Source organism: Nesoenas mayeri (genome assembly GCF_963082525.1).
Source record: "Nesoenas mayeri genome assembly, chromosome: 9".
Taxonomy (NCBI): Eukaryota; Metazoa; Chordata; class Aves; order Columbiformes; family Columbidae; genus Nesoenas; species Nesoenas mayeri.
The window spans coordinates 16,540,057-16,560,016 of NC_137557.1; the positions used below are offsets into that span (position 1 = coordinate 16,540,057).

At 44.7% G+C, this 19,960-nt stretch overlaps 1 protein-coding gene across 3 annotated transcripts in view; it reads left to right on the plus strand.

Moving 5' to 3' along the window:
- Nucleotides 1-19,539, plus strand: part of PAK2 (p21 (RAC1) activated kinase 2) — a 43,601-nt gene extending 24,062 nt beyond the window's left edge. For 2 of the 3 annotated variants that reach the window (XM_080349304.1, XM_080349305.1), the window contains exons 3-15: nt 4,467-4,567; nt 4,918-5,068; nt 6,755-6,786; nt 7,132-7,239; nt 8,304-8,436; nt 8,914-8,977; nt 9,650-9,698; nt 12,395-12,507; nt 12,870-12,987; nt 15,561-15,660; nt 18,171-18,367; nt 18,878-19,015; nt 19,359-19,539. In XM_080349304.1, the coding sequence (XP_080205430.1) occupies nt 4,467-4,567; nt 4,918-5,068; nt 6,755-6,786; nt 7,132-7,239; nt 8,304-8,436; nt 8,914-8,977; nt 9,650-9,698; nt 12,395-12,507; nt 12,870-12,987; nt 15,561-15,660; nt 18,171-18,367; nt 18,878-19,015; nt 19,359-19,445 (1,391 nt within the window). In that variant the 3' untranslated portion in view covers nt 19,446-19,539. Of the gene's footprint in view, nt 1-4,466; nt 4,568-4,917; nt 5,069-6,754; nt 6,787-7,131; nt 7,240-8,303; nt 8,437-8,913; nt 8,978-9,649; nt 9,699-12,394; nt 12,508-12,869; nt 12,988-15,560; nt 15,661-18,170; nt 18,368-18,877; nt 19,016-19,358 lie in introns of those variants that run through there. The other variant, XM_080349306.1, reaches the window with a different exon arrangement.
- Nucleotides 19,540-19,960: the final 421 nt, after the last annotated feature.

A 19,960-nucleotide genomic window follows, 5' to 3' on the forward strand; every position in this document is an offset into this window, starting at 1 on the left:
GGAGAATGATTTAGGAGCTGGGATGGTGCTTGTCGCGTTGCTGGTGGGATGATCATTCCTCAGGGCATTTGTGGCCTTTTTTACAGATGGGGATATCATAAAATTGAACATAAACCCCATGCGAAGGAAGGTTTTCCTTGCTCTGAATTAGCGATGTTAATACCTGCTTATGTTGGGAAACAAATGCCGAACGTGAGTGGGTGCTAGAGAGCTTTGTGACGTTCTCTAGTGCCTTTACTTCTCCTCGGATGTTTCCTCTTTCCATCTTGGGGTTTGGTCGTTGCTGAAGTGGCTGGGGAGGTGGTTGAAGACTTGTATTGGCTCCTTTGGATGTGTTTGAGAGTCCCTTTACTTAAGCTTTTCCAGACTACTCTATAAATACTGATGTGTGCCAAATTTATGGAAATTAATCTGGATACTTGTTTAGCATGTGTCTGCATCCCTACCAATATTTTGTGATGCAAACTAAAACCAGAAGAAATAATTTCTGCTGAGAAAAGTATGTTTTGGATAAAACGGTGCCAGTTTATCTTTCCTAGGTGTTAAAAAGTACTTAAAGTAACATTCTACTGAAACATAGCAGGTTTTACTCCACGGCAAGATAATGTGGTTAGGAAAAATGGTCATTGAATTATGCAGCTTGAAGAAACTATCTGCAAGTTGTGGGTTTTCTTGTTGCTTGGTTGACCTGCAGCAAGGATGGTGTAACCATCCAAAGAGATGTTTTCGGCCCTCGAGACCACAAAACTGGCTGTCAAATGTAAGCGGAATATAAATGGACATCGTGACTTTCTGGCACCAAACCATCAGTCAGATGTTGTTTTGCTCATTAGCGTGGCCGAGACGCACCCTCACCAGAAATGCCTATTTAAATAAAATTTGGTTTTTAAATTCTGCTGCTGGGAAGCTTTACAGAAATGTTAACTTCCTGCTTGGATTTTAATAATATGATGGGAATATATGCAAAAATAATCTGTTGATGTGTGGTAGGGATTGTTTTCATGGGAAAAATTTCTCCAGCCAGTGCAAAACTTACCATTTTTATAGCACTTTGTTAAGTTTTCCTTTTTGGCAAATGAAGATATTGTTCATTTGTACACGTACGAGGCTGCAGCAAACAGGCTTGTGATAGGATAAGGTTGTTTGGGGACAGGGTGGCCTTTGGGGGACTCGCTGCAGACAGGCGGGATTTAGCAAAGCCAGAATTTCTGCCCCGAGTCTGAGCTAGTTCTGCACTGAAATAATCATCAGAGATTGAAGGGATTATTTAACGACCTAGTCATGGAGGTTTTTTCCCCCCTTTAGTTCCATTGTTTAGGATAAATGAGGTGATAGTCATCTTTTTACTAGAGTGCTTAATTGCCATGAATTTTCTTGGCTGGACTTCTGAAGTTAAATGAACCTGCGTGTGTTTTTGGAAGGCTTTAAAATAGGCCCACAAACCAAGAAATGGTGGTTTTTGAGCAGACCTTATTACAGGAGATGCCGTGGGGCATCGCCCGGACCTGGGATCGTGTATGTGATCGGCTTGAGACTGGGAGCTCCGGGTGGATTTCATTGTGGTTTCACCTGTGGCTCCGTAACTCAGAGTTTACCACCTGGAGTTCTCTACCTACAACCAGCAGCCTGTGGAGAAATGGCTGCGTTTCTTGTGGAGGAGACTCCACACCCGCTCTGGGCAGCCTGGGCCAGGCTCTGGCACCTCCCAGCAAAGAAGGTTCTGCTCCTGTTCAGATGGAGCCTCCTGTGTTTCAGTCTGTGCCTGTTGCCCCTCACCCTGGCGTTGGGCACCACTGAACAGAGTCTGGTCCATCCTCTGACACTCACCCTGAGATATTGATCCCATTGATCAGATCCCTCTCAGCTTCTCTTCTCCAGCTCAACAGCCCCAGCTCACAGAATCCCAGAATGTCAGGGACTGGAAGGGCCCTGGAAAGCTCATCCAGTGCAATCCCCCCATAGAGCAGGAACACCCAGATGAGGTTACGCAGGAAGGTGTCCAGGCGGGTTGGAATGTCTGCACAGAAGGAGACTCCACAACCTCCCTGGGCAGCCTGGGCCAGGCTCTGCCACCCTTACCATGAAGAACTTTCTTCTCAAGTTTAAGTGGAACCTCCTGTGTTCCAGTTTGCACCCATTGCCCCTTGTCCTGTCACTGGTTGTCACCCAGAAGAGCCTGGCTCCATCCTCCTGACACTCCCCCCTCCCATATTGATCCCCAGGAATGAGTCCCCCCTCAGTCTCCTCTTGTCCAGCTCCAGAGCCCCAGCTCCCTCAGCCTTTCCTCACCCGGGAGATGCTCCACTCCCTTCAGCATCTTGGTGGCTGCGCTGGACTCTCTGCAGCAATTCCTTGTCCTGCTGGAACTGAGGGGCCACAACTGGACACAAGATTCCAGGTGTGGTCTCCCCAGGGCAGAGCAGAGGGGCAGGAGAACCTCTCTGACCTACTGACCACCCCCTTCTAACCCACCCCAGGTACCACTGGCCTTCCTGGCCACAAGGGCCCAGTGCTGGCTCATGCTCACCCTGCTGTCCCCAGGACCCCCAGGTCCCTTTCCCCTACACTGCTCTCCAACAGCTCGTTTCCCAACTTATTCTGGAACCTGGGGTTGTTTCTTTCTAGATACAAGACTCTACATTTGCCCTGTCTTCAGCACAAAGATGCTCCAGATCCCTCAACATCTTTGTGTCCCTGTGGTGGACTCTCTCCAGTAATTCCTTGTCCTTATTAAACTGTGAAGCCCAGAACTGGACCCAACTCCAGATGTGGCCTCACCAGGGCAGAGTAGAGCAGGAGGAACAACCTCCAGTGTCCCTGACGTGCTGCTCACACTCTTCCTCACACACCCCAGGTACCGGGCGGATTGCTGGCTCGTGATCACCCCATTGCCCCCCAGGTTGCTGCTGCCTCTGCGGGGCCGCGGCCTCACCTCGGAGTCACTTGCCGTTTGGAACACGCAGTACCCTTTATTACCGGGTTCCCGGCTGGTACAGAGCTGTGGCACATGCAGGTTGCAGAGCAGCGTGGCCTTGGCTATGTCCTGCCAACCCGTGACTCACGGGATTTGCCTCTTGCCAGGACCTCTCCACTTGCATGTGTTTGAAGTGCTGCCCTTGTGGGCAGAGGAGGGATTTTCACTCTCCTTGACTCGCCTGCTAATAAAATGAGTGTATTTTTTGATGGAGTTCGTTTATTTGCGCAACACATGCTGGTTTGAGCACCATCTCCTGTTCCCTACATATCAAGTGCTCCCGAAGAAGAACCTTCCTGAGGAATTTAACTCTTTTCTTTCTTTTCCCTTGCTTTCACATAAACATCTGTGAGAGATCAGGGAAAAACAGCGCTTAAAGTGTTTTCTCATAAGCAAGTTTCTCTTGTCCTGTGACCGCACGATGTTAATGAGAACATTCGACAGTCCCTTTGCTTTTTTGGCTCTGACCTGTGCAGCCATATTAAAGATATCCTGTTTATAATCGCCCTGTCTTTCCAGTGCATTGTTCGGCTGGGGCAGCCCACATGGCTTTTCGTTTGTAAGTATTGTCCTCGGCTCCCCGTCCTTCCTCTCGGCTGGCGTGAGGGGATTTCAGACGGGCTCGCTGGCTCTAAGCAGCCTCCTCTACACTTGCCCCATGTTCGGTAACTTTTTATTGTGTGTTAATGAAGAGCGAGCTTTTATTTCTGCAAGAATAATAAAACAGGTTCCTGAAACCTTCCACCTTTCACCTCTGAACCTTTTCGGAGTCAAACGAACAGAATGGTGTATTTTATATTTAGGTTGAACTACAAATTGTCTTCCAGTTTATTTTAACTTTGTCAGGGGAAAAAAAAAAAAAAAAAAGACAAAAAACCCAAGCCCCAGGCGTTATAAAACATCTTATAAATTTAATTGGAGCTGGGTTGGATTGTGCACATGGTCTTCCTCATTATCTGTTTTTGCTTCTGGTACTTATGCAACCCCAAACCCTTTAATTTAAATTAGGTAATTGCTCCGAGGCTATAAACTCTTATCTTCATCACAGGAAGTCCTAGTTTGCATTAATTACCTTGAATTGGAACAGTGAGGCAACTGAATTTTTACTGTCTTTAGGGTGAAATTGAGGTTGAAATGAAGTTGTCTTTGCTATTCTTCTTAATCCCTATTAACATGTCTATTTTTGCACTGTGAACATTTCATGTATTTGGATTTGTTATGCTCAACAGAGCACTGTGGCACTTTTAATCTCTTATTTGCCTGCTACCTTAGTATAAATGATTTGAATGGAACAAGTTGTTCGTTCCTAGGTGAAGTCTATACCAACTTGAAAATATTAAATCAGTGTGCTGTGTATTTAAACACCTCCATCCTGTAAACAGAATAATGGTTATTTTCACCCTAAGTGTTGTGCTACTTGCATCGACCCTATCAAATGGAGACAATAGGACTTCAAATCTTTGCTCAGCACATCTTTGAATCTCTTTTTCAGGAAGCAAGAAGAAGGAAAAGGAAAGGCCGGAGATCTCCCCGCCGTCGGATTTTGAGCACACCATCCACGTTGGCTTCGATGCCGTTACTGGAGAGTTCACTGTAAGTAAACCAGCCTGGGAGCTACTCGGAAAACAGCCGCGGGTCAGCGCTGTACTGAAGCCGTTGTTGATTTTTATCAAAGAAATAATTTTACTGTGTATTTGTACAGCACGCAGAGCAAGGCGACTGTGACCTGTTAGTGCAAATGTCACATCTGATGTTGTGTCACCTCAAGATATTGGCTGTGGGTTGTGTCACCTGTGGACATACAGCTCTCCGTTAAAACCCCTCCCACCTGTTCATGTGTCTAAGGCTTAATGCGTTGTGCTTTTTATAGAGGAAATAAATTTATTCTGCCTTTTAAAACTTGCAAATACCAGAAGGATGCTTAAAATCGCCTGTTATTTCAGGGAATGCCAGAGCAATGGGCTCGGTTGCTGCAGACCTCAAATATCACAAAGCTAGAACAGAAGAAAAATCCCCAGGCGGTACTAGATGTGCTGAAGTTCTACGACTCCAAAGACACGGCAAAACAGAAGTATCTGAGTTTTTCTGCTCCAGGTGAGATCCGAGGCATATTAAAGGGGAGTTGGGTGTTGGGAACGCAGTCTCCACTCTTTCAGAATCATAAATCAGATTAAAATGCTGAGAGGGCGAGCTGCTTTTCAATGAGGAGCAAACTCGAAGATGGATTTAAAACTCACTGGAAACTGGTGTTGTCCAGTTAATTTCCTGTCTTAAGTGGAGAGGGGAAAGAAGTGGAACTGTATAATTCAAACTGGCGGCCAAAATTAACTTGTAATGGGCTATGTTTATGAAGCTGAGACTCTGATTAATTGGTTTTGTGCTGGAGACCTTGCTCCTCTTGTCTGTGGCTAAAACAGCTGCCTGTGAACTGGATGTGGTGACATCAAAGATGCAAAATAAGTTGTTTTCAGGTCAGGAGCCATGTGGGGGGTTGAGAGAATGTCTGCCCTGCAAACACATGCGGTTTTACCTAGTTTTCTTCGAATTGTTTCTGAAAACAGCTTAGTAATACTCTCCTCCTTGATTCAAGATACTGCTAAGGGAGCAGAAATACCTGTTTGATCCTGGTTTCACATCTCGATAAGGCAGAACACATGAATGTGATGATCAGTGCTCGGTTTGGAACACCGAGTGGGTCTATCTGCCCTTAGGGGAGGATTTTAGAAACTTGCAGCTTCCTTCTGCGGTTGTGACCATGAAATTTGGCTTTATGAGAGCTGAAAAAAAGTCTCCAGAGCTCTCTGTGTTCTTGTCACGGAGGCACCCCGAGGTTAGTTTAAGGGACAACAGGGTCCAAAATAAGCCTTTATTTGGTAAAAGAAAGTGCAGCGGATTGACCAGTGGAAGATGGGGTTTTAGCACTCCAAAGTGACTTGAATACAGGTTTGGATATCAGTTAAGTAAATTATTAAGGGGCAGCAACTAATACAACAGGAGGTCCAGAGTGTGCATGCACATGGCTTTACCAAAAACAATGCCGGAGCTGTCTCTGAGTCCGAGAAGAGTCCACACTTGCCTGAACACGATGCGGGATTATTTTAAAGGGATACACGTACTTGTATTGAGTACGGAAAGTGTACACTCGCGATTCTGCGAGGATTAATTTATAATACACTTGCAATCCTGCTAGGAGAAATACACGTGCAAATGTGCACGGAATGTTACACGTGCTTATGTGAAAGCACGGGAGGAAAATACACCTGCGATTGTGCGAGGATTAATTTATACACGTGCTCGTATTGAGCACGGAAACTACGCCGGAGTCTCCATCCCGGGGGAGGGGGAGCAGTGCCTCCTGGCAGCAGCGGCTCAGCTCGTAACTCCAAGAGGTCGCGCATAAGGGGCGAAGCCTCGACGAGAATCCTGTTTTTATAGCCTGATCAGATCTGACTGTAGGCATTCCAGAAGCTTCTCTGCACCTCCACACTGGCTGTGGGTGCCCCTGAAGCCTCCAAACATCCCCCATACTGGCCGCAGGTACCCAGCGGCTCCCTGGCGCCTCGGCGCTCCCTTCTCCTAACGGCCCTGGCCAGGGGCTCTGGGGCCAAACAAAAGCAGCTGTCAGCCTCAAGTAGCAGAGAGAGAGATGTGTCTACTCCTTCCATATCGAAGGAGGGAGGGGGAGAGAGCGGGGTTTGCATCCTGCCACAGTTCTTTACTCTGTTCACTCTTTATAATTTTTCTGATGATTTTATGTATTCTGCTGTTTGTCCTATTTAGAAAAAGATGGTTTCCCTTCAGGAACACCAACGGTGAGTGTGTTTGCTATTCTTTGTCTATTCGTACTCGCGTAAGAGTTCAGGTCTTCTACATTTGCTGTGTACTGAATCTTGTAGTGTAAAACAAAATGAGATTTTTGTGAAATAAAAACATAAATTTGGGGCGTCAACAGAGCGTATTTCACTGGAGCAATAGTATTTTAGTCTTGGAATAAAACGTAATAGGGCACTTAAACCACTCAACCTATTATTTTCTTTTGACAACAGTAAGAATTCTTTAATCTTCATGGGGGGTGCACAGAGAAGCAAGTCTTTAACTCTGCAGGGGAAACAATTCTGTTTGTTCATTATTTTTTTGTAATTTGGTTAAAAATATAGGGCAATGCCAAAGGTTCGGAGCCATCAACAGCTGTGGCAGATGATGATGAGGATGATGAGGAAGCTCCCCCTCCTGTTATTGCCCCACGGCCAGACCACACAAAATCGGTGAGTGGCTGTCAAATTCCCAAACTCCTCGGTGCCACAGGACTTTTTCTACTTCTCTTACCTAGCAAAGCGTTGTAATTGTGAAATAAACTCTTCTAAGTTCTGCTTTTTCTTTGAGTTTGCTAAGAAAATGCCTAATTTCTGGATATCGGATCAGAAATCCTGAAGTTAATGCTGATTTGTTTGTGGGCTTGTGTTGAAGATAGCCAGTGAAGCCTCTACTTCAACCCAAGATACGACGAGGAGGCTTCTTAGTCCTAAAAGTGGCAGTGTCTTTGATTTCCTTTATTTCATTTGATTGCAGTGTGGTAACCTCACCAAATATCCCACCTAAACCCAAACAAATTCACATTTAAGATTCAAAAGCTGATTTTACTCATCGGCATTACCTGGAAAGTTAAATGCTTAAGAAGTTGTTCGTTAAGTTTCAGTGTAGTTGTCTTGAACTTCATGCCTTGCTAACAAATCCCAGCTCATACTTTGGACTGTGATATGTGGATATGTTGCTGCTCTGCCCATTTATTTTTGCTGCGGGAGCGCAAATGTGAATTGTGTATTTGTGTCAATGATGCTGCTTTATAATCACCCACTCTGGGTGTGTAAACGTATCAAATGTGACAGATCTTACAGCTTGATATTTCTAAGGTGTGTCCATGAACAGCTCAGGAGGAAATTAAATAAAGCTCCAAGAAAATCCCCTAAACCAGGGGCAACTGGGAAGTTTTCGAGAGCCTCGTGCTTCTTTTCATGTTGAAGCATGAATCTTTTTTCCTTTCAATCTCAGTAGTGGTTGAATCTCGCTATTAAATAGTGATTTCTGCGCTGATAACTAGCGTGGGTTATGCAGAATAAGCAGGTAGAAAACCCACCAAAGGTTTGTGTGTGGAAATGAATCTCCTGGCATCCGCTCAGGGGGTGCCTGGGTCCTTCTTTCAGAGCTCAATAAAGTTACCAGCATCTTGACTTTATGGAATTTAATGCTTCTCAGATCTAATTTCTGCCTCCAACCTGTTATGTCAACTGGTGTTTGGGGAATCTTTGAAGAATGGTCTCTGTTTTAACAGATTTACACTCGATCTGTGATTGACCCCATCCCCGCGCCGGCCGGTGACGCCGCTGTTGACAGCGCGACGAAATCGGGTGATAAACAGAAGAAGAAGACCAAAATGTCGGATGAAGAGATCGTGGAGAAACTACGTAGGTGGTTTTTGTTTCAGATAAATGACGGCTTTAAGGCTGGAGAGGAACATTAAGCTTTTGCCCTCATCTTTTATGGCTTGTGTGGATACCATGCTTGATCGGTTTTGTGTCCAAGAGCAGCTGATACGAGCATTCACAAGTTTTGCTGATTTATGTGCTTCAGAGCCTTATTGGGTAAAAAAGATCGTAGAACAGGTTTTGTGGGTTGAAGTTGATTTGTGACAGTGCGATCTGCCTGTATAATACAACCATAATAACACAAAATAGCTTCTGCTGTTGTTGGTTCCGTAGTTATTTTGAAGACAATTTTTCACATTGATGTTCCTGTGCTTAAGCCAAGAACTGACTGGTTTCCAGACTAGGCCCAGCTACCGGGTTTGTCATAACCCTACACTGGGTTTTGCTACACAGAAGACCACAATTAAATTGAGATACTAGTGGGAAATAGCATGATGTGTCTCTTTTCTTCTTTAGGGACTATCGTGAGCATAGGAGATCCCAAGAAAAAATACACCAGATATGAAAAAATCGGGCAGGGGTAAGTGCTCACCCCAACTTTTATTCCCAGTGAGGCAGCATTAAGAGCAGTTCTCTGTTCAATCTGATGGTGTAGCCCTTGCTTACTGAAGCAGGCAGAAATGTGGGCTGTGTTAAGTGCTGATAAACACATGGTGAAGACTGGAAATATTCTTTTAATGGGAGAGTGTATCTAGTCCTTTCCTCTCTGGTAAGATGTGTTCATGATGGCTGAATAGCATGAGGACATGTCAGAGTTATCTTCGATAACAGTACTGCCTGGACTAAGGTATTATTGGAGAAGAAAGTATATATTAATACAAGTTGTAGCTTTTCCAGCCTAACTCCTACTGTATACTTTCCAAATAGGTCTGTCTGTGTTTGTGCGTGGGCTTCCCTGAGGGAAAAGAAAAGTTAATACCTATTGCAGAAGGGGTTGCCCAGCTTATCTGATCTTCTGGGGGCTCAAACACGCTGGATACAGGAGGATAGTTGGTGTCAAAGAGAACTCGAGATGATTTTGTTTGTGTGTGAACCACCTGGTGTTTCCGTGATACCACTTGCTTCTAATAACCTTCTTTTTGATAAAGCTCTTGCAACATGCAAGCTGACACAGTTTAGTGTTTGTGATCTATCTGTTCATGTGTGTGTTTGTTACACAACTGCCTGCAATGTTATTTTTTTTTCTTCCCAGGGCTTCAGGTACAGTGTTCACAGCTATCGATGTGGCAACGGGGCAGGAGGTGAGATTTCTGTGTTCACTGCACTGCGATTGCTTTGTCTGTGTAAATTTTTTTATGTAGGTGGCCAAATGTTTTTATGTGGGCTCCAGCATAAGTTGGGAAATGAGCTGTTGGAGAGCAGTGTAGGGGAAAGGGACCTGGAGGTCCTGGGGACGGCAGGGTGACCATGAGCCAGCACTGGGCCCTTGTGGCCAGGAAGGCCAATGGTACCTGGGGTGGGTTAGAAGGGGGTGGTCAGTAGGTCAGAGAGGTTCTCCTGCCCCTCTGCTCTGCCCTGGGGAGACCACACCTGGAATCTTGTGTCCAGTTGTGGCCCCTCAGTTCCAGCAGGACAGGGAACTGCTGGAGAGAGTCCAGCGCAGCCACCAAGATGCTGAAGGGAGTGGAGCATCTCCCGTGTGAGGAAAGGCTGAGGGAGCTGGGGCTCTGGAGCTGGACAAGAGGAGACTGAGGGGGGACTCATTCCTGGGGATCAATATGGGAAGGGGGAGTGTCAGGAGGATGGAGCCAGGCTCTTCTGGGTGACAACCAGTGACAGGACAAGGGGCAATGGGTGCAAACTGGAACACAGGAGGTTCCACTGAAATATGGGAAGAAACTTGTCTGGGGTGAGGGTGTCAGAGCCTGGCCCAGGCTGCCCAGGGAGGTTGTGGAGTCTCCTTCTGTGCAGACATTCCAAGCCACCTGGACACCTTCCTGTGTAACCTCATCTGGGTGTTCCTGCTCCATGGGGGGATTGCACTGGATGAGCTTTCCAGGGCCTTTCCAGCCCCTGACACTCTGGGATTCTGTGAAATTACTTGACTCGATTTCTTTCTGTGGCTCCCATCTCTGCTATCACCTCCCAGAAGAATGTTGTCATAGTCATCTGTAACAGTGTGTGCCTTGTTCTGTGATAATCAGATGATCCAAGCTAAAAATAGAGTTTTGTCTTTCGGGTGAAAAGCAGAGGGAGTGAGGTGTTTTGAATAAAGTTTTGCCTTTGCGAATTGTGGGCAGTGGTGTCCCGCATTTTCAAAACTCACATTTTGTTCAGTGTTTGCACACTTGCTCTCTAGTCCCGTGTCAGCGGAGGTGGTGGATGTGCCCGTCTGTATGTGACAGCTCCCCCGATGTGATTCTCCGCTGTGGTCACAGAGCCTTCTCCACGTCCTGCTCTTTGCTTTCCTTCCTTGGTATCTCCAAACCCCCCTGGTGAAGTTGATAACATCAGCAATAATCTTCTTGCTTGTCACCTAGTGGTCATCCCTGGTTCCCAGGATTTAAACTTAGGAATTATTTGCTTTTCTTTAATTTCAAAATCCCTTAATTTTCTTTTAAACATCTGCCAGTAGCCTCAGGTCACTGATCAGTAATTGCCCTTTCAACATCAGCTGCATTTACCAATACTGTATCGGAGCACATCTCTAAAACACAAGCCTTTCAATCATCCCAATGCCTCGTCTCTTAGATTCCTCTCTGCGCACTGCAGTACTTCATGTCCTCATACTGAGTGCATGCTACATTTTGTAATTCAGTTCCTTTCTTAGACCTCCCGTGCATCTTGTCAGGCCGTTTGCAGTCTCCGTGCATTAAAGGGATGCAGTACTCCGGCTTTCCGGGTAGAATTTGGTCTATTCAGTGGTGAGAACAGGCCAAAGGAGGATTTTATTGCTATTTTCAATGCCCGAATGGGAAGGTGTAGAGAATATCGAGCGCAGACTTCTCCTAGAGCAACACAATGACAGGACAAGAGGTAACAGACAAAAATTGCCATAAAAGAGAGTCTGATTAGATAGCAGAAATGTTTTTCCCCTCACAGTCAGGATGGTTGAACATGGGACAGGAGCCCAGAGTGCTCGTTGAATATCTGCCCATGGATATTTACATTCAAACCACAGTTGCACAAAACCTTCAGCAACCTGCTCCACATTGGCTGTGCTGTGGGCAATGGATTGGACCAGGTGGCCTCCAGAGATCCCCTGAAAACTTAATTATGATTCTGTTTTCTCCTTTCAGTGCTCTTGGCAATATAATAGCGATGGTTTCTACAGGGTTATATTGGTTCTTGCATTTGGTTTTGGACTGGTGGGCAGGTCATCTTGTAAACTCCAAAGTGCCTCCTCTAAGTGTTGCAGGTGACATAACTGCAACAATTCTTCTACATTTTAAAATCGGGCATAGTTACCCTGATTAGCTTATTTCCTGGACAAGACAGCTCTTGATCTTCCTTTCCTTCTCTGGGATAGTTCAGTTGCTTAATTGCTTTGAGAGCAATTCCTTCTGCCTCCCAGCACTTCTTATACCCAAAGGCTAATTTGGTCGGAACCTAGAAACACCTATTGTCTTGCCTTGCATTGGAAGGTTTATTCTATCACCCTTAATTGCTACAAGATCCTCTTCTGCCCTAGGCCCATTGAAATGAAATTGGGCGAGTATCTTTTTATCTTCTGAATGTTTCCTTCTGGCCTTCATTATTGTTTGCGGATCTTTTCAGCTGCAAGAAGGTGATGTTGGCTGTGGGCGTGAGTTGTATGCTCATCGAGCTGTAATTCTTTTCAGTTGTATGCTAATAAATAACTTGCCAGCTGCAAGCTGTGCTAAACTCCTTTAATTCTGTTATGGAATTTCTTCTAAATTTCCACCATATTAAGAACAACCGAATGGTTTTGATACCTGGGGTTCGAGTGATTGCTGTTTTATTTTGTCCTATTCAGGTTGCTATTAAACAGATAAACCTGCAGAAACAGCCCAAGAAGGAGCTGATTATTAATGAAATCTTGGTAATGAAGGAGCTAAAGAACCCCAACATCGTCAACTTCCTGGACAGGTAAGCGCGGCCGTCTGGTCGATTCCTTCATCCCCAGGGGCTTCCAGAGGTTTTAACTTGATTTACTTACACAGATCCGTACCTGAGGGTCTTATAAGCAAATGAAACTGTATTTAGACTGTCATCTGAAACAAAAATAACAGGTCATCTGTCCGGTAGGATGCTATCCTGCCCATTTAGGCCATAAGAAGCACGCAGCTTTTATTGGCAGCATTTACATTTCATGTTGCCTTCCAGAGATGAACTTTACCATTTGTCTAGAAGTGCTTGTGAATCATTTCATTGCCCGACTCTTCTCAGTCGTTTTCCAGTTCTTGACCTCGTGATGGCAAACGAGTGTGCTCTTCGTTTTCTGTTTGCAGTTACCTCGTAGGAGATGAACTGTTCGTGGTGATGGAGTATCTGGCTGGGGGCTCACTAACAGATGTGGTCACAGAAACGTGTATGGATGAAGCGCAGATCGCTGCTGTTTGCAGAGAGGTGAGTGTTGTAGTTGAATTTTGTCGGTAGAGGAATGAAGACGCACTCTTAGAATTTGTGGTACACTTAAGTTAGGACTAATTATAACAGTTGCCGTTGAAGCCATTGAGTTGGGAAGGATGAACAATACTGAGAGGAGAAATTGATAGCAAAATAACAGAAAATAACAAGTTTAACCAGGAAAATTGGGGGTTTGGAATTAACTGGCATTAACTGGCAAGACATTAACTGGCAAGATTGCAAGAGGTCCCAAACAGGTGGGAAAGAAAGAGGTCTTCATCCACAAAAGCATTTTATCACCACTTCTTTAATCAAACCTACAAGCTCGACATGCTTAAGAGCTGGTGCCTTATTAAACAGGAGCGTGCTTATATTTGGACTCCAAGTCAAGAAGCTATGTTGATGAGATGGCCTGTAAGGCTTAAGTTTCCCTCTGTGCCACAGTGCAAGAGGCCAATGTTTGAGGCTTTATTCAGAGTTTCTGATGACAAAGCTGATGAAAAACATGAAAAGCAAGATGCAAAGCTTTGGTTGAGGAGGGAGTGCCTCCTGTAGTGTTGAACAGCAGTTGCCTAGGTCAGTTGAGGAGAAGTGATGAGCTCCAGAGGGAGTCTAGTCCTGTCATCCTTGCTCAAAGGAGTATTAACCTCAGTGTTTCTAGGAGAGGAGGCTTTAAAAATAGACAACATTTGTGGTGTTCACTTTGCTCCCAGATGAAACTGTATTGTAGGAGTTAATGTGAATCTGCCTGTTAAATGTCTATTAGATATATAAATACTTTTGCCCTGGCGTGGTGGGAGAGTCTCTGTTTTCCATTTTTAGAAAGTTATTGTCTGAGAGATACCCTCTTGTGAGAGTTTACAAAACACTGTCGTACAAATCTGACACTCAAAGTTCTTAGATAGTCTCCGTACATTTGTTAATGCTTCAGTGTGGCATTGGGGCTTTGCAAGTTGTAACACGAGAGCTCTGGCAGTTTGGAGCTGGATGTTTGGGGAGGGTAGGTGGTGGAGCAAACACATTTGGGGTTTGGTACCTGGGTTGCCCAGTCCTGCTGACAGTTTTAACAGTAAGATTATTGATAATGTGTTTTGAAGTTCAGGGAAGGGCAATGAAGGAGTTTAGCAGGTGGGAAAGAATGTATTTTTTAACTTAGACTAACAAAGAATATTCCAAGGCACCAAAAAGCCTTGAGTAATCATATATAGGTAACATAGACTGTAGAGGTAGGAGCAGAAAAAAGAAAAAAGCATGAAAGCTTCAGGGTGTTTTCCAGTAGGAAGAAGGGGAACTGTGTTTGCTTTGAGTGTGGAAGTGGACCTGATGAAATAAGAATAGTTTAAAAAACATGTACTAAAATACAGCTGAGCTTGGTGCAGACTGTCCCTTTCTCATTCTCGTGGTGCATGAAATCTATAGGTCCGTGACAGCTGAGCTTGCCTTCTGGATTTCTCAGAAAAACAATTCTCCAGAAGCTCGCAATTGGAATAATTTTAAGATTGCAGTAAGATATCAAATGGAAGAGTTAAAAATAGCTGAAGTCACAACTTGTCGGTGGTTTCTGCCCTGAGTCAGAGCGGCAGCATCCAGCTCAGGCTTGATTTATTAGGGCAGGAGGAGAGTAATTGTATTATCTGCTGGGCACATGAAACTTAGACTTTTAAGAGCTCCATCTGGCTGCATCAAGGTAACATCTGCTTTTGATGAGTCAACAAAAAGGAGGGGATGGAAAGCAAACTTGTACCTTAACATGTACGGACAGGTAATGGTTTCCTGAGAAACTAGAGCTGGAAGCGGAGAACTGAAAGTAACTATTGACCGTAACGGTAATTAGCTTTTCCGAGGAAAAAGTCTCATATTGAACCATCGTACTTCATCAAAACTCTGCTGCCTGGTGTGTTAGATGTGCTTCGTTCTGCAAGGCAGGGCCACTTCACTGAAGCAAATGAAATCACAAAAAAAACCACACCAGAAAAGTACATCTGTGCCAAGTTGCAAATGGTAAATGTTCTGCTTATAGTAAAAGAGGAAAAGCTTGTGATTTTTTTTTCATTTTATTCTCAAACAGCAAAAGTAAATTTAATTGTTTTCAGGCAGAAAGTTAGTGTGAAAGGTTTTAATGGAAAACAATGCAAAAAAAAAATATGTATGGCTTTCATAATGAAGGTGTTTTACAGCCTTCACTGTAGGAGAAGTTCCATGTGTGTTGAGAACGAACTCTCACCGATTCCTCTTGGAAAAGCTCTCACTTCATCCTTTATTGTTCCTCTGTAGAATTTGTGGCATGTACCAAAGTTAACACCTGGGATTTTTGAGAGCGTCTCGAGTGATGAGGAGTTTAGTTTCTAGGTTTAAGATAGCAGAGAAACTGGTTAAAAAACCGTTGACCTCATGAGATCTGGAGAGTACTTGTAGCACAAGAGCTTCCTCTGCTGGTTATTTTAAAGAACACCTCTTATATTTGTACCACTCAGAACTGAGTGAGGGTCTAAGCGTTGCTTTTGAATTCATACTGACACACACAAATTCTGTTTTCATATGCTGAATGTTTTTTTTTCTCTCCTCCCATCCAGTGTTTGCAAGCGCTTGAGTTCCTACATGCCAACCAGGTCATCCACAGAGACATTAAGAGCGACAATGTGCTGTTGGGAATGGATGGATCAGTTAAACTAAGTGAGTAGAAGGCAGTTGTTTCAATATTCAGTTTTCCCTTTTGCAGTAAACTTCGACTTGGAGAGTGTAAATGGGTAGGAGAGTTGACAGGAAAACTTGAGGTGAATTTTTATTGCCTCTGAGTAATAGAAATTCATTCTGTATTATCAAATGCGTAAATGGCAGGTAGCAGATACTGAAATTCTGAGGGCCCGAGGACGGAGGCTGCGAGCGCGTTAGACCGGAAGGATGTTGAAGCAAACCTGTTGCCACATGAATCTGTTGGCAAATGTGAAGTAACTGGGACCAGGCAGGGAGTGATTGCAAGAGAAAAGTTGCAGCGATCTGCGGTTGCTCCGTTAGTCTCCTCAGGTTGCTTTTAATGCTTTGCCACTAACGAGAACATTATTAACCATATATATTGCAGTGTAGTTTTATGCTGCGCTTGCACCAGGTCTCCTTTTCTTGGACTGAAAGTGTAACACACTTTTGTTCATATAATCATGGAATGACGAAAGAAACGACTTGCTTTTCAGATAATTGTCACGCACGCATGGGCTTGTGCACAGTAAGTTAGTTTCTGGTGTGTGTAAACGTTTGTGGCAATAAAGAAATGTGAAACCACATGAAGAAACTGTCAGGATTGTTGGGGCAGAGGCGCATTGTCTGACTCCTTGGTATGCAGGAATGTGCAAAGCATAAAGCAACTGGAGAGTTAAGGGATGATGTTTTTACAGTGGGGTAGGAATTTGAAATGTATCTCAGCAATATCCCTTACTCGTGATAGTTTTCGGTCTTATGTGGGTTATGTAGAAGGATAATGAGCAACTTGATTTGTTACCAGTGGATGCACTGCTTGCTTACATAGCAGGTTTTATTGTTTTTTAAAGGGTGTGATGTGTTTGTGCAAAACTGTGGATTCAGAGGCTGAAGATAAGCGAGTAGAGGATGTGGCTGAGAAAAGTTAGCGGGAGAAGGCTCAAAAATCAAAGAGCTGTCAAAGCAAAACAGAGTGGTGAGAGGACAGGGTTGGCAGCTGGTGTAAAGAAGCGTCGGCCCCAGGAGGAAGGAGAGACGGGAGGAAACAGGAGTTAGCTGTGAAAATGTCTTATGTGAAGGGGAGATTCTGTAATCAGCCATGAGACAAGCTGTCTCATCAATGCTTTCTTTGTCTGGGTGCTCACAGAGCTTCTCGCACTTGCTTAGGGTGGAAGAAGCTCCACCTTCTTGTCAAGCTCTTCCCCTTCTCTGGGGGAGTTTGGCTTCCTTGTGGCAGGAGAGGGGGCAGATCCTAGCCTGCCTGGCACCACCACGGACCTGCACACGGTCTGCTGGTTGGTGAAACTGGGTTCTCCATCTTGCCTGCCTCTTCTCACTGGGGCATGATGCCGAAGGCCTTGTTGGTAGGTCAGGAGAAACACATTTCTGGTTCTCTGGTGTCTTCATTGATATACACTGTGCTTTGAGTTGAGTGGGACACTAATAAAGGCCAAGAAGTGCTGGTGAGGAGCTCAGTGGCTGCTATAGGTCTATTTTTTCCCCCTTTTTTTTAAGGCAGCATCTTGACAATTGGGGTGTGGGCAGTTCTTTGTTCAATCACTCTCTTGGTACAACTTCACACTTTGACAACTGTGGCTCTATTGTCAGCACTACGTGGCTTGACACTTTCAAACGTGACTCCAGATTTTAAATTCTCTCTCTTTCTCTCTCTCTTTCTCTCTCTCTCTTTCTCTCTCAAACTTAGTGTCAATGATAAGGTAAAATCTGTCTCCTGCCTTAACTCTGTTCTTATTGATGCTTTACATGCCTGGGAAATGGGAGTGCTGCAGCTGGATAAAGTAACATGATGGGACATGCCTTGCTGCTGCACCTGAAGGCTATAGGAATAGGTGACTTTTCTCGTTTTCTTGAGTGTGGTTGTTCCCTCCGGTAGTTTCCTTGTGGAAAGGTTTGTTTGTCCAGGTTCCTTCTGCTGAGTGGGGCAGCGTTTCGCGTATCTGAAGCCTTGTTTCCGTGTGTCTGTCAGCTGTAGTACCTGTATTTGATGGCCAAAATGCTGTGAAATGTCCAACTCGATAGCCGCACAAATTACATCTGTTTAGCAGGGCAGAAGCTGTAGCTTGTGGATCGGTGTGTTCCACATCACGTTCTATAGCCTGCCATGCACAGGACACTTGTGTTCTGTGTGATTACTGTTTTTTTGGGCTGTTACCAGTCTAGGAATCTTGAAGACTGGGCAAAATACTGTTCTGCAGGGTGATAATATTCACATTGTTTTTCCAGAGGACAAAAAGCCTTATCTTCATGCCACAGAAGTCTGCCCTGCTCAAACACCTTCAGGTTTTGTACCTGTCTTGCATGTTGGATTTTGTAGTACGGCCAATATGGCAGGGGGAAGAAAAAAGGAGACACCCCCGAGCCCATCAAGTGTGAAGGAGTAAAATATATGTGTAGTAATAGAGAAATCTTCTAGGAAACCGGCTTACGTGGGGTGCACCAGTTTAACTTTTTAACGTTCTGTTATCCTACAGCTGACTTTGGTTTCTGTGCTCAGATCACCCCCGAGCAGAGCAAGCGCAGCACCATGGTGGGAACCCCGTACTGGATGGCTCCCGAAGTGGTGACGCGGAAAGCGTACGGCCCCAAAGTGGACATCTGGTCTCTAGGCATCATGGCCATTGAGATGGTAGAAGGAGAACCCCCATACCTCAACGAAAACCCCCTGAGGGTAAGGAGCCCGGAGGTTTGCCGGTGTTTACCATACGAACGTGTTTAGTTAACTATCTACATTAAAGAGAAAATGAGACAAAAAACCACAACAAGCTTCAGCAGCGCAAGAAAATTCCTCCAAATGGAACGAACTCATCTTGAATTTGCAGTCAGCCCTACTGAATTTTTCCATTTAGAAGATTAGTACCTGCTTGTAACTAAAATGTTGGACTTCGAACTCAGTTTTCTGTCCTAGTTTAGTAAACCCATTAGGTTGTGAAAAATGCCGCTTGTGTCAGAATCTGATATTTTCTTTGCCAAGGTAAGTATCTAGTGCCAAAAGATTTTAAATGTTATTTTGCTATTGGTAAGAATAGGTCATGACTGTGTAGAATTGCGGCATTCTTGGGTTTTATCTTGTCAAGGAGAGAAGTGGGCTGCAGAGCCCTTCCTGATCTAGACTAAGGGATTGCCACTGGGCACCTCAGTTTGGCATCTTTTTGGTTATACGATATTCCTCATTTTGCAGGCGTTATATTTGATAGCAACTAACGGCACACCAGAGCTGCAGAACCCCGAGAAACTGTCCCCGATATTCCGGGATTTCTTGAACCGATGTTTAGAGATGGATGTAGAGAAAAGAGGGTCAGCCAAAGAATTGCTACAGGTGAGAATCGCCTTCCCCTCACAGCCTGAGATACAGATGCCACGGCATCCAACAGTTTACAAACTTACTTTAGTATAGCCATTGAAGTGAGCAGAATGGGACTGAGAGAAGATATTTGAGCAGGAAACCTCTTTGTAGTGAATTATTGCAAAAGAAACGGCCTAATGCTCTTTTTGGGGTGAGAAGGAACGATTATTAAGTGCTCCGGGTCTGTCCCTTCGGGAGCAAGGGACAGAGGTCTTTTCAGACCTCAGGGTGAAAAGAGCCATGTAAATATCTGGCTTTTAGTGGCTTTTCGAACGGTGTCTTTCTCTAATTGACTGTGTTTCTCTCTTCCTGACAGCATCCCTTCTTGAAACTGGCCAAACCTCTGTCTAGCTTGACGCCACTGATCTTGGCAGCCAAAGAAGCAATGAAGAGTAACCGCTAACATTACCGCCACAGCCTTCATCCCTTTTGTTTGTTTGTTTGTTCGTTTGTATTTTACAAATCTTTATAATATATGAAATTGTTACACATCTGGGGGGAGGGATTTTCTGGGGGGGCGGGTGGGAAATGTCTGCGAAAGGGAAGAAACTCTCATCCAGAAGACACCCAGAATAAAGTGTGGTGCCTCTAGCAATCCCTGTCTGGGGTCGGGAAGGAATCAAGGACTGAATTACTGGCCTTTTACTTTTGTTTTGCAGACAGCCCAGAAATGCCACTTACTGTGCCTGGGGTTTTAAGGGGTTATTTTTAACCATTTCGCTGTAGCAGCTCCCATTCATTGTACCCTTCTGGGTACTTTCAATACTTGAATGACAGATTCAAGCTTTCAGAGAGCAGTACTAATTTCACCTGCTGATCTCTTTTCACTCTCCTCTTCTTCCCCTCTACCCGTTCAGTTTTATATCACTCTGGTAAGCTCCTGTATGACGAGATTCGTGGCAAGTGTGACAAATGTGA